Consider the following 14,485-nt stretch of genomic DNA (forward strand, 5'->3'; position numbering starts at 1 on the left):
CAGTGCTCTGGGAGGCACGAAACCCTGATTGTGCTGGGTGCAGGAGTCCCTCTGTCTCCACATACTCTGAGTTGGTTGTTAACCACCTTCTCACAGACCTTAGCAATGGCCGGGAGAAGGGAGATGGGACGATAGTTCCCAGGAGTAAGGGGATCCAAAGAGGCTTGCTTAAGAAGAGGCAGTATCTTCGCCTGCTTCCACCTTTAAGGGAGCGGTGCAGTTTGGAGGGACAAGTTGACAATACAATTCGCCTCAACATTCACGCTCTCTGCCACCCCAGCCAGGAGCCTGGCCGGGCAAGAGTCGGAAGGAGAGTCAGACTTAAGCCCCCTGAGGATTTTGAGAGATTCCAGGGGGGCAACTGCTCTAAAAGCTGAAAAAGAGCGGGCAGGAGCGGCAGGTTGACCAGCCAAAGGACCCATGCGGCAGCCATTGCCCGAGGAGAAGGAAGCCTGAATGGCCTGAATTCTCTCTAAAGCAACGGGAAAGTGTCACACCAGGCGAGGGAAGAAGGAATAACACTCGCCTGGGCCCGGGGTGAAGTAAAATTCTGCACTATAGAGAAAATTTCTTTGGCATTGTTCCTAGCTGAGTCAATACGGGCAGCAAAGAATTGCCCTTTGGCCGCGGCGATGGCCTCATAGTAGGTGTTTTGCGTAGTTCTCAATTTCCTCTTAGCCATAGACGCCAGGCACGCTCCAGGACCTTGCAATCATGCTTAGCACCCTTGAAAATCGCATTGAACCAGGGTTTGGACGAGGAGTCTCTGGCCGATCTAAAAGACCGGGGAGAGGCTGCAGAAGCCGCCGCCTTGGCCACCCAAGTGGTGAACCCTGACAGACACTCCTCCAGTTCTCCAGGCAGAATAGGTCTAGAGAGGTCGAGAGCCAGTTTAAAATCCAAAGGATCGATCCTACAAAAAGCAGGTTTTTGGCAGGGTTGGACCTGTGGGGCTACACTAGATCGTACCCAGGGAAAAATAGGATAAAAAATGATCTGACCAGGGCACAGGGCAGGGATCTCCTGTGAAAAGGGGGAAGCTAGAGCACATAGGATCTAAAAGGTGGCCCGCCTGATGAGTCGGAAGGTGGACGTGCTGGACAAGTTGAGCCAGATGGAAAATATCCAGCAGGTCAGCCGCTTCCCTAGTGTCAGGACAGTCCAAATGAATATTGAGGTCCCCCAAGATCAAATAGTGCTGGAACCTAACAGCCCTGGAGGCAATAGCATCCCCACAGCTCAAAAGAAATGAGCCTGCGGGGCCAGGAGGCCTATAGATCAAAGAGGCCCCCAGAGTGAAGTGTGCTGAGAAGCGCACACTAAAATCAAGCACCTCACAGTTAGCCCAAGCAGAAGAGTCCCCAAGATGGAGTTCCCAGATATCTTTAAAAACGACGGCCACGCCGCCACCTCTGCCTCCCAGGGGGTCGGCTCTAAGAATCTTATAGCCTGATGGAATGGCAAAGAAAACAATAGGGTCAGAGGAAGCATCAAGCCATGTCTCTGTGGAACAGCGTATCTAAAGAGTTATCCTCCAAAAGATCATGGACATCAACGTAATGTTTCCTGAGGGAACGGACATTGATTAGAGCAGCCCTAATGTGAACATCCATAGCCCTCTGAGCCGAGGGACGGCCCTCGATAGCAGGAGAAGCCCGCTCGCCCTTCAAGTAAAAGCCGCATTCTAGGCAGGGGGCGAGAGGGGACATTGACACGTCCCAGGTCTGAGAGTGGCAACGAGCCAGGCGATCCAGTGCTCTGAGAGAGGCACCACAGTAGCTAATTCTCTGCTCACTACCTGGCGACTTTCGGGCAGTATGGCTGACGCTGGCCGCTTCCGGGACGCTGACAGGCGCAGATGGGCTAGTCTTTGGCGCGTCTTCGGCGCGCCACTGGCGCGCACCACTGTGCACGTCCGCTGCGCGCCTGTTCAGCGCGCATTTAAATGAGCCTGGGCGCCAAAGAGCAGGAGCGCCAACTCCCCCAAAATGGCGTCTCTCGGCGGCACCACGGGACAAGCAGGAAGTAAATAGGAGCCCTCTAACGAGGGAGAAGCCCTCCAGCAAAAGTGAAATGTGCAAAGAGTCTGAGACTCGAATGATTTTAAAGTGCAAGTATGCGGGCGGTTTAATAAAATAAAATTTTAAAATAGTAGGCCCACGTTCTGAGCATGCAGCCACACGAAAATGCAGGGAGAACCCCTCAAGCAATGCGCGTTCGTTCAGCGCGCATTTAAATGAGCCCGGGCGCCAGAGATCAGGAGCGCCATCTCCCCCAAAATGGCGTCTCTCGGCGGCACCACGGGACGAGCAGGAAGTAAATAGGATCCCTCACGAGGGAGAAGCCCTCAAGCAAGCGTTTCGGTGAGTATGTGAAATAAACACCTTCTTAAGGACAGTTTTCTAGCCACAGTCTAATTGCACCCTAACAACACCTACTCAAACACATCTGACGATACAAATCATTCTGAATTAAAATTTTGAAGAAAAAAGCCTTGTGATGCAAGGCGTTTACTTTGTAGGCATGTATACTGGTGCCACCGTTGGTTACTCGTGTCAGGATACGGATAAAAGGGGACTATGTACTGATGCTTACATGTGTTCTTTTCATTCACAGCTAATTCCTTGTCCTTCGTTTTTCGCCTCTTTGATGTTGGAGCCTATGGGCCCCATCATTTTGAAAACTACTGCCTGGTTTTTCAAGCAAGTCTTGAATGGCAACACATTTTTTGTTTTCTCAACAAACTATTACCAATTTTCGTATTTCTATCACCAGAATAATGAAACCTTATTCATTAATTGTAGGTGTCTATGCTTCCCCGACCCCCACCCCCACGCCTGTCCTGATGAAGCCCCCATTTTAAGAATTAGTCAACCTACACTAGCAAGGGGGTCAAAGTCTACAGTCTTTCTTGAGTGAACGAGTACAGACAACAGAAATTGTCTGTCCCGATGTTACTATGTCCAAATGTAATATTCACCTTCATGCGGCTGGATAGGTTTTTATCAGTCCTTTGATGTAATTATTGCACATTGCCTTTCCTTCCCTTCACACCTCTTTGAGCACCTTCTTCTCCTTTTCGTCTGGAGCACCTGCATTTTATATGAAAATGTACAGACTATTCTTGCTGTTTTACTGAATAAATCGGCATACTTAGAATATGACAGATTGTAATATTTGATTTCTTGGTGATGCATTGTTTGTATTGAATAGTGTACCATTGTTTCATATACTTTGATTATTCTTACAGTATTGAAAAAGCTTATTGTCAGACACGTGTCTCCTGAGCATCATCTCATTAACTCTCATCAAACTCATCAATTTTGATGTGGCATAATTTAAGAAGGTTGGATATCCCATTAAGCCGATCTGTGTTAAGAGAGTCTAACTCAGGATTTTTAAAGAAGCCTCCTCACAATTAGATGGTGTTTTTCTTAAAATACTTGGGAAGCATGCAAGATCTTATTACCTATTTATTAGTTAACTGGGATCTAAAGTCTGTACACCGCAGATTAAGCACATATTGTAGTATAAGAAAAACAAAACTTTAAATTTGGTGGACATATTCACTGCCACTTAATCCGAAATCCATCTCTGCTGGAAGATATCTGTATGTTCTATCAGCCTTCTATTATCAGGGACCATACTAGTGGCTTCTAGCGCTTAGAATCCCGGGTCCAAATTCAACGTTTGTTCAACTAAAAAGTTTGTTGGCACATCTCCTAGTGTGCGAGGAGCCCAGCTGTATAACCTTCTACATCTTGGTGTGAGAGGTGACTAGCACATCCTAAATTCCAAAAGTTTAGCAAAACCAATATCTTGTTTTATATCCCAATGAATGTTGGCTATTTTGTTATTTGGGGTAAAGGGTGGTGGAGTGTTTAGTGTGTGCACCCCTTAATAGTGTGCACTGAAAAATAAAAGGGACTCAGTAAACTGTCCCCTATGTAACGAAATAAACTGTTTTGTTCATCTCCATAGAGCAACCTAGTTGGCGAAAACCTCGTTTTGACGTATCACTAGTACATCTTACCAAAAGATTTATGGAAGTTATCAATGCCGCACCAGATGGTATTGTCGATTTGAATGCAGTAGCGAAGACGTTAGGTGTGCGGAAGAGGAGAGTGTATGACATCACTAACGTGCTAGATGGAATCAACCTCATTCAGAAGAGATCAAAGAACCTCATCCAGTGGGTGTAAGTCTAAGGAATGTACTTGTTTTACCATTCACATTGTATTTGTTTATTTTCTTGATTCAGTATATTGGTGTACAAAATGATTTTGGGTGTCCTGGCACCCTGGAAGTGTTTTATCATTTCATGCATAAACGCTAGAGGGCTGCTTTTGTTGTACCAAGACAGTAAAGTAAAATGTTATGACTTTTAGCCGCAGATTCCTTACCTTAAAATATCCCTCAGCTGGCTGGCTGGATCTGGAATCCTTTGCTGAGCAGTACCTCGTGGGCTAGTAAGTGGCATAGTTTGGCTTCGTGTGGCGTTGCCGGCATCGTTCGTGCCGGAAGTGACATGCGCAGTAGTGCCTATATAGGCGCCACTCCAGCACTCTGACATCAGTTCTTTTTGCACCTGTTAGTGCAGATCTGGAGAAGAGCTACCAGCGTAATTTGTTTTACTAACCTTTTGTTAAACACTTTTTCAAGACTTTGTCTCCTGGTGCGATAGGGATGTCCACCAGAAAAGCAGAGCAGGTTTCAAACTGTGCGGCGCCTGTCATCAGCAAATGTTGGTGTCTGATCTGCACTTGGTTTGCCTCTTGTGTCTGAAGTGTGACCACGACTCTTTAAGATGTGAGAGGTCTGCAGAAGCATGCATCCAAGGCATTGAATGAGCGGTCCCTCAAGCTCCTCTACACTGGTCAACTCCGGAATGCTTCAGGTCTCGATTGCGAGGAAGATCCAGAGATAGTTTGCGGAGCTACTCCCAGAAGTCCTTGTTGTATTTGAAGTCTGGTAAGTCCCACAAGAAGAAAATAGTCGAAGGGGTCCTCAACTTTATTGTGTAAGTCTTCTGGCTGGGCCATCGGCACTCAAGTCCAGCACTGTGGTGGAACCTGTGCCTGGGCCTCTCTGTGTCTCCTTGACTTTCCGGGAGCCGAAGCTAGACCCTGCACAGCTTAAAGAACTTTGAGGCCATGCACCTCATTTTCTGACAGCCTGACCCCTCTGGCCCTTCCTTTGGCCCCACGGGTCCGGGAGGGGCCCCTTCTGTTATTTCGCTGGAAGATTCATTCTTGGCTGCAGTTGGGACCCAGGGATCCATTGACTGGTCCGGATTGTGCCAGTCAAGTGACCTCTATCTTCCTTGGCACCTGCTCCAGCTCTGACGCCCCAGTGCCCAGTGGTTGCGATGTCGTCCCCACTGTCCTTCCCGGCTCAAAAACGGAGCAAGATGGGCTTTGTCTGGTGCCGCCAGAGGGCAGACAACCCAGATTGGAGCCAGTGCCTTATTCTTATGGGCCTGGATTCTGGATTGGGTGATGAATGGTAAGAGCCTATGGACCCTTATGAATACCAACCCTTAGAGGACCCTGAGGACAATTGGTATGAGGACCCGGCAGATGCCAGCGGACTGTACACCTTCCTTGGACACTGGCTTGGTCTCTTCCCCAACGTTGCTATGGATTGTTTTATTCAGATGATTCCTTTTGGAATTCAGTCTGCACATTTTGTCCAAAGTTGCCTAAAATACATACAATTGTGTACTGTTTTCTCTGCTCGGTCAGCAACAGCTCCATAAGTTTTAGACATAACACATGACAAAGCTGCTGCTTTCCAACACATTTGTTTTTATTGTATAAACTGTCTCACCCCCTAGGGGGCAGAGAGGAGAATTTTGGCAGAGATCTAGCCTTAAACTAACATCCGCAAAGCCTGACTTGCAGCTTTGTGTGAACTAAGTTTACACCCATGGTGCGGACCACGTACACCAGGTATGGGGTCTGTTGCCAATCCCAGAAATCTCTCATACATCCCTGCGCTCACACAGTAAGGATAGGGGCCTAGACATAAAGATAGTTTACCATTGTTGTGATGTTTATTTTAAACAGCCTGATAGTAATGCGAAGTACGTTGTTTAGTTGTATCTGCCAAGTAATCACAGCACACTTGCGTCATGATAGACTACAATAGTTTTAATAAATGTGACCTTTATTTATGCCTTACTTCTGTTTGCTAAGGGCATGCATTAGTGAGTGGCGAAAGGCGAGGATTTGATTCCATGGTTCTCTTTGGGATTAGATGATCATGTTCTACGTTGCCATAATAATGGGAAGTTTAGGAGTTCAGGCGAGGCACTGTGAGCTAGCCAGGATTTAGGCCGACTGGTACTGATGTGGTATCACGGTTTAAGATCCTCAGGAACAGTACCTCTCCAGAAGCCCACCTTCCCGCAGCTCTCTCTCTGTATTATTGACACCCGAGTAACGGAGAAGCCAAATGGGGGAAAGGGAATTAGGAAAGGTACATCTCGGGGGGGAAACCTGTGAAAATAAAAAATATCAACAAACCATGGACTTTAAATATACTTCTCTATGCTTAGCCTATTAATTATCCACAAGACTGTAAAAATCTGAACTCACATGAGTTTCAGTTTACAAATCAGAAACAAAGTAAATAAGCAAACAATAGTTAAACACAGCACAATGTCCTGCAAATGCATACACATAGTACATAAACAGTGGTAATTTGTTTGTGGAACTCCAACTAAAATTCCAGATTGACGTATCCATGCAATAGATGAATAGCACACTTAAGACACTGCAAAAAATGAAAGCGCCTAATTCAAATACAGTTTTAGATCCTCTCCAGTAAAATGAAAAGTCCTAATGAGAATGTTCTGTCTTTTCTAACTAGCCGTATTAACAAGCAGTCAAAGTTAATTGAAAATAAACTACCTTGTTATTCCTTCATCCATACAATAAAAGTCCCTTCAAACAAAGGTAGCTCCATTCCACAGCAGAAAGTTACAACTGGAGAGAAGATCATCTGGGCCTAAACTGTTCTACGTATGGGTCGAGTAGTCATCGAACAGGAACCCAAACTTCCCAACACACACACATGAAAGATAATTACTCCCACAAATCCATAAGACAAAAAAACTGTAAGCAGCTGCTTAAATGAAAACCCACCGCCACTTATCTGGAAGGAGTACAATTTCACAAAAAGGATGTGGTGACAGGCTGCAACGCTGGATCAAACACCCCACCAACATGATCAAGCGCCGAACAATGGAAGGTATTCTGACAGTGAAACCTCAATAGAAGACACCTGCCTATATTTCTGTGCGATTAAATGCTGGATCTCGAGGGACATCCTAGACGGTAAAATCACTTCCTATATAACCAATGAATGTGGGCTGGGCAGGGGTACAGCAGCTCAGGACGTCCTGTCATCCCAAGGCACAGTTCTGCTTTACCAGCAGAATCCCTACGACATGGTGCCCAAAGTGGGTCAGGTACTTATTTAAAAGGTTTCCTGTGTAGTACTGGTGTGTGCCCATTGTACCATTACACCTCCTCCTGAGTGTCCATGGTGTTGGGGATTAATCCTCCACGCTGTTTTAGGAAGCACCTACTTTTTTCTGTTGGTTGTTCAAGCTTGAACCTTTTAAAATGATTTCCCATATTAGTGTTTGGACTCTCATTACTGTTTTATTAATGGCAGCGCCCCAGCGTATACCTTTAGCTGACAATTTCAAACCTGCAGTCCATGTAAATTTTAATGCCCTTGGCAATGCAGGCGTGTTTGAAACCCACAAAGCCTATTGTTTGGAACCTTTTATATTCTTGGGTCAATTTTCGGGCCATGGATGCCAATATACAGACATTCATGAATACACTGATGTTGCACCACCTCAAAATTACGGAGCGTATCAGCTTTTAGAAATGTCTCTTTCTCAATGTGTACATCAAAATTGGTTCAAAGACGCCCTAATGCAGTTACTTAGTCATGTACGTATGGCTCCCCTTAGTAATGACAGGGCTACCTTTCCAGCTTACAAAACCTCAATGTTAATGAGCTACAGCAATTAAACACTGGTCTAGTTAGACTTGTATAGATGCTTAACTTACTATGTTTCGTGCAACTTGACGGAGAATGTTCTTCTATTGGTGGTAATACTTTGGGAGCCAGTCCCAATAAACTACAGCGTGACAAGCCTGGTTCTGACGAGGACACTGCCAAGCAGAGCCCGGAGTTTGCTTTAAAAAAAAAAAAAATAGATGGGACTAACCCTAAACTAAAGAAAAAGCTAGGTCTCTGTGAGCAATGGATTAGTCGGGTCGTCCGTCCCTCGTTTTACGGAAAGAAAAGCACTCTGGAGGTCTTGTCACTGGGAGTAACAGGTAGTAATTTTATTAACGGAAAAAGTGAAGTTTGTATGCCCCAATACGTCTCTTGGGTGTCTCCACCTGGAGTCTTTGGGGATTTGTCATACAAAAAAATGAATGAAAGACAATCCGTGTCAACTGGTGGTGGTTTGTTGTTGCTCCTTGCTGGGCTTATCTCCACCTGGTTTTTGGTTTCCTTTGGCAGAGGAGAGGTGAAATGCTGGCAATAGGGTCCACGGGAGCAGGGCAAGGAAAGAAAAACAACATGGAACAGAGTCAGCACACCGTTCTGAGTTAATAGGAAAAAGAGTGCTCCTGTCACTCCCTAACGTGCGATGCCTAGGTGCCAGGGACTTGTTTTGGGGTGGTATGGCCCTTAAACCCCACCCACCAACCCCTCAAAGCAAAGAACCCGGTTTTGGGGACTTGCCTGAACCCACGACCCTCCTGGGCAACGGGGCTGGAAGTCGCAGCCTCTCCTTTCCCGGTTGGAGTGGTGGACTCGTTGGCGGTGCCCCCAGAGCTGTCGTGGGTGTGCTGCTCCTTCTCCCCGGTGGTGGTAACGGTCTCGGGTACTTCTTCCTCGTCTGTGTCTCCTCCTTCCTCGTCTGCTTCACTTCTCCTCCTCCTCGAACTCTCGGGTGAATCGATCGGAGTCTTCTTGTGTTCCAGGATCCCGCCTTGCTCTTCCCTGATTGGAGGAGGGGTGTCGACTTCCGGGCGGCCCATTAGACTGCCGACTATTTCCGGTGCGCCCCATGGCGGCCGCCATGTCGGAAAAGTCAGGCGGTTCCTGCGTAACGTGAGGGGGACCCTCCCAGTCTCCAGGAGGCTCTCCGCCATCAGAACCCTCTGACAGACGCTTTTATTTTGCGATCGCACACAATTGAAAGCACCTGATGGGTATCAGCATTCTGATAGTCTTTCTACAGGAGAGGGGGCCTTCTGAGCACAGACTGGAAGGAAAAAGAACTTACAATGCTTGTCTGACGTAAAGATAAAGGAGGAGAAACCCCTGCAATTTAAGCGCCAATTTCTGACGTAAAGATAAAGGAGGAGAAACCCCTGCAATTTAAGCGCCAATTTCAGAAAAAGAAAGTTGCAATGATATTCGCAAAATATGCCACAAACACTTCTGAACAGGAAATGATTGGTGACTTTCCTCTACAGTGCGATAGAGGGCCCTACAGCGCCGGAATCTGTAGGAGTTTCTGGCAGGGAAAGCAACTGATCAATACGTTAGTTAAAACCCCAGACATTCATGCAGCCCCTCCAGATAGATTATATAATTTGGAATACAAATTGAGGGTGACATACAGCGCACCATTTGGGTAATATTGTGGGGAAATTATCAGACAACCTTCTCTTAGCGGAGGTCGATTGGCCCCAGGAGTTCGTACGAACATCCCCCCCAAGCTGAAGATGTTGTTATACCATCCTTTTCTGCACTTGTTCCTGATGAGGTCAAACAAGCATATTCTGCAGCATGGGCTCTTGCACTAGCCATTGCAATCGTGTAGGCTGGGATAAGAACTCTCCTTATGTTATACCCCTATGGTACAGCCCACAAGTGCAACCACAATACCCAATAAAATGGGATGCTAAAGCACTTGCTCGAGGAATACTCTCACAATTGGAGTACCGGGAAGTAATTGAGCCCTGTGTCTCCCAAATGAATAATCGGCATTTTCTGTTCTTAAAACCGATCATTCATATCATATGGAGTTAGACTATAGACATTTAAATAGTCAATAGTCCTTTGCAATACAAATACACATAGTATGGCACTTGTAAATAATCTAGTCCGTGAAAAATTTAAGACAACCTTCCAATGTTTTTTCTGCCAGAATATAGCACCTGAAAGCAGATATTGGACTGCTTTCCCAGGACTAGACTTTCAAAGTCGCTTCAGTCTATTTCCCTAGGGTTATAAGAACAGTCTAGGACTGTCTGCTGCCCCATTGTGTTAGTTCTACGTGATATTGAGCTAGATGCATTGTCCTATATAGATGATATTACCTAATGGATGATGAGTTAAGAACACATATTTATCCAGAGTAGATCGCATAATATTGGGATTTACTGGATCCGGCTACAAGTTCAACGTTGAGAAATCTAATACACCATTTCTCAGTGTCCTATTTCTAGGATACAAACTTGCCCAAGTGGGAAAAAGCCTTGTGCAACACTTCCTAGAGAAGTGTGGTCTGCTACGACCCCGAAACACTCTTAGGACACTGCAGTCCTTAATAGGATTCCTTCATTTTGGCAGAACTTTTGTTTCTGATTATGCACAGCGCCTTAAATCATTATGAACGAATTCACCCTGATTTTTCTAGTTCGCCTTGGACATCAGAACCTAAAGACTTACTCAGATCACTACAATCTGACTTACTTGCAACACGTCACTTATATACACGTGTAAATAACTACAAATGTATTGTCGTGGGTGCCATTGGCTTTACATATATCACCTTAAATTAGGCTGAAATGGTGCTGATGGCATATAAATCACATTATAGTCCAATGCGGAAATGCTTTTTGCAGCCACTGAAAAAATACTGACTGCAGTGCAGATGGCTATACTTAAAGAACAGCCCCTTGCACAAGGGAAACACATTATTGTTGTTATTGTCATTACAATCTTAGAAGCTGTCACAAAAGCAAGCGTTGCAAATGTTAAAGCCCTCCATCCAAGATGGATAAAATGGGCAAAACCTTGACAGCTACTGATGTAGATTTCGTCTTTTGACCTGTCTTTAGAGACGCAAGAATTTCTTCAATATGATCATTCTTATCCCATGGCCAGTAATGTTTTGCCTCTTTAGCAGTATAAATAGTTATACTGATGGTTCAGCTCGGCCTACCTTGGGGACCAAGCACCAATGTTCAGCAGCGTGTGCCACCGTTCTGTGATGGATAATTCCACCACAAAAAATGTACGCACAGTCTTTATGGGACTGCACTGCGCCGTTTGCTGAACTAAAAGCTTTGCTTCTTGCACTAGAACATATGGATCCTGAATTCCCTAAACTTCTAGTGTGTGACTTTTATTATGGTGCCCAGTCTTTTAATGACAGTTTGCATTATTGGTGCCAAAATGGATTCAAAGATTCTAAAGGTAACACTGTAAAGCATAAATCGCTTTGGGTGAAGGTGGCAGACCTAAAGGATAGGTTACCTCAGACTCGTGTGAGAACACATGTTGTAGGGAGTTCTTTGGCTAATGAAGCAGCCAAATCTACAGTTTCAACTGCCACAATTACTGCAATTTCTTTTTCTCATACAAGGGTAGATAACTAATTACTTGCTGCCGTTAATGCTGCACGCAACGGCACCCCTTTGCCTAGGGCTTTCCAGCTAAATATACATACAATGTAAGCAAACAAAACCTTCTCTTTACGATTCCATGGGTTGGTCATCGTGCGATTCCCAACTAAGACCGCAGGCTAGCCTAAGTGATAGCTGCGCATGAAGGTCTTGCTTCTGCACATGCAGGTGTGGCGGTCACAATTTCATTCCAACAGCAATGTTATTGGTGGCATGGCTTGTACAATGAGCCCAAGAAATCTGTCTTTTGACATTTGTCAAGTTAAAAGTTAAACAGTGGCACACCCACTGCATACACACCTGTTGATTTCAAACAAACATGTCAGCCGCATTTATTTGGACCATTGTGGTCCTCCCAGTTCAGATGGTGCGTTTTAAATTTACCCTACTTACAGTTGATTCTTGCTCAATGTTCCTCTAGGTGTGGCCACAACTTTTGGCTGATGCTCACACTGTTATTAAAGATTTGCAATTCTTTATCTGAACACATGCATGCACTACATACCACTCGGACCAGGGTCCTTCTTTTGCCTCAAAAGCGTATAGGTAGTCTATGGCATCCCTGGATGGATTCCCCCTTTCCTCCTGAGGGAAATTTATTAGCGAAGAGGATGAGCTGTGGCTTAAAGTAATCCTTAACTAGAGTAGAAGTACAGAGTGTAGCTGGATCCATCACCTATATGGGGTACAAAGAGCACTTCATAATCTCCCTAAAAGATCTCTGGGTGGCCGGACCTCATACAAACTCCTTTTTGGCATAAAAATGTATGTTCCAGACCTGAACGGTCCGGACATCGTGGCGGCAGCCACATCCTTTGACGAAAATTATCGTTCCTCTATCTTAAAGGATTTGCAACCTTTCCATGGCAGCCAATCAAACTAACAGTTGAAGACGTCTACCTTTACCGGTATCCATGAGCAGCCAGTGCCTTCCAGCTGGATTCCACAAATTGGGGATCTCCTTTGAGAAAAGGTTGCAGTGAAAAAGGAATTTGGTCCATCCTACCAGGAACCAATGCCAGTCCCTTACATTCAAGGTACTGTAAATTGCCTCTGCTTGCTGGTTCTGTAGACAATCATATTGTCTCCATTGATCACATCAAGTTACATCATTTGGCTGATTCTAAACAGTAGGCCACAAACAGTCCTTGGTAGTTCCCTAACCCCTCTCGCTACCATTCAGGAAATTCCTCTACAGCTTATTAGCAACATTAAAGCATTTTCCCATGGGCGGGTGTTTGTGAGAGGGAGGATGGATTTCATTTAATTCGTAATACTGCTGCAAATGCCTCCCATATGACGGTGGTGAGTACTGTACTTGCTGGTGCGTCTCCTACAGATGTTTATAATGATCCATCCCTTGTGGAGTCTACCACTCCTGCTCAGAGTTCTCAAGAAGATTAGGAGCAACCTGGCTCAAGTCAACCTTGTGGCTCTGGATTGGGCATGGAAAGTCTTGTATCCCGAATGTCCATCGGTCCTCCGATCAGGCTGCCCCTTCAGGAGGAACTTCTGTTACAGCAGCAGGACAGGGTTCTACACCCAAAACTGTCTATGTTCTGCCTTCTTGCATGGAGGGAGATTGAGTGTCGACAGTTGGCAGCTTTTGTCCTTCCGCCCATAGTCTACAATGTTATTCTGGAAAACAGGTGTCCGTCCATCAAGATGGTAATCGCCTGCCGTGGAAGCAAGTTTGTGGGATGGTTTACAGAAATTAACAGACAAAAGAAGCTACCCTGAAAAATTGGTTGTTCACAAAATGTAACTATATCCTTACAAAGCACTAAGTCAATAAAGTGCTAGGCACCTCAAAAAAATTAAAGGACTGTCCTCCCACACTACCAGGTGTCGTGCTTCATCATTGGCAGTCCTCGCTCTTCAGAAACCACGTTTGATAGAGAGCGGGCCTACACCTGGAGACAGGGAGTCACTTCTAATGATCTAAATGGGGGCCGGTGAATAAGTGATTTTAAAAACCAATGTAATAACCCAAGTACATTTGTTTCCTGGGTACTATTTGGTGTTAAAATCCAAAATGTGGGGATTGGGGGGAACTATTGCCCCATCACCACCCTTATCGTTGTCATGCTTCTGCCAGTGCCTAAGTGAGTCTGTGGCATTCATAAGGACGAAAATAGGGCTCCTATCTTACCAATGCGGTTCAAATGTTACCTCTAGGTTAGGGTGACCTGTGTCATCCTCTAACTGAACTGGAGTTCCTTATACCTTTAAAACAAATATAAGTTTGTCAGTAGAATGTGTAGTTATATCGAGAAGGACTAAAACATACACGCCTTACTTATGCAAAAAAATGCATGGGAGTGTGAAACACGCAACACTGCAACCGTGGTACATATTGTCAAAAAGCAGAAATGAATTTGATTATATTTGTGAGACCAGCACACATTCTTACCCCAAAATAGGGTCCTAATTGCCCCATCGGAAGTGGGTAAAGGACCCCTGCAGTCAGACTCTATGGAAAGTAAAGATGGTGATTTAAAAGAAGTGCATATTAACGAATATAAGCCAATCCGCATCCCAAAATGAGCATTCCAAAATTGTGTCAGGAGGGTTTGCAAATTGCAGGCGCTGTCAGTGCACTCTCTGCATCTGACTTTTCTTCATGACAAGCTGGTCCTTTGGACTCTAGCTTCCCTCTTACCGAAGTGGCCAAGAAGCAACCCCTCCCCCCCCCATGTCTTATGTGCTCACTCCACCTGAGCCAAAGCTGCGACCACTGCATTAGCAGAGGGTGTTCGGTCCTGGACATCAGCTAGGCTGCAAAGTTGGTGTCATTGCACAGTTTG

General features: G+C 45.4%; 1 protein-coding gene across 1 annotated transcript in view; it reads left to right on the forward strand.

Annotated features, from left to right (window-relative positions):
- E2F6 (E2F transcription factor 6) overlaps positions 1–14,485 on the forward strand; it is a 236,613-nt gene that overhangs the window by 102,984 nt on the left and 119,144 nt on the right. The window contains exon 3 of the mRNA XM_078647792.1: positions 3,982–4,198. Coding sequence (XP_078503918.1) covers positions 3,982–4,198 — 217 coding nt within the window. The remainder of the gene's footprint in view (positions 1–3,981; positions 4,199–14,485) is intronic.

Source organism: Lissotriton helveticus, chromosome 6 (assembly GCF_964261635.1).
Source record: "Lissotriton helveticus chromosome 6, aLisHel1.1, whole genome shotgun sequence".
Lineage (NCBI taxonomy): Eukaryota > Metazoa > Chordata > Amphibia > Caudata > Salamandridae > Lissotriton > Lissotriton helveticus.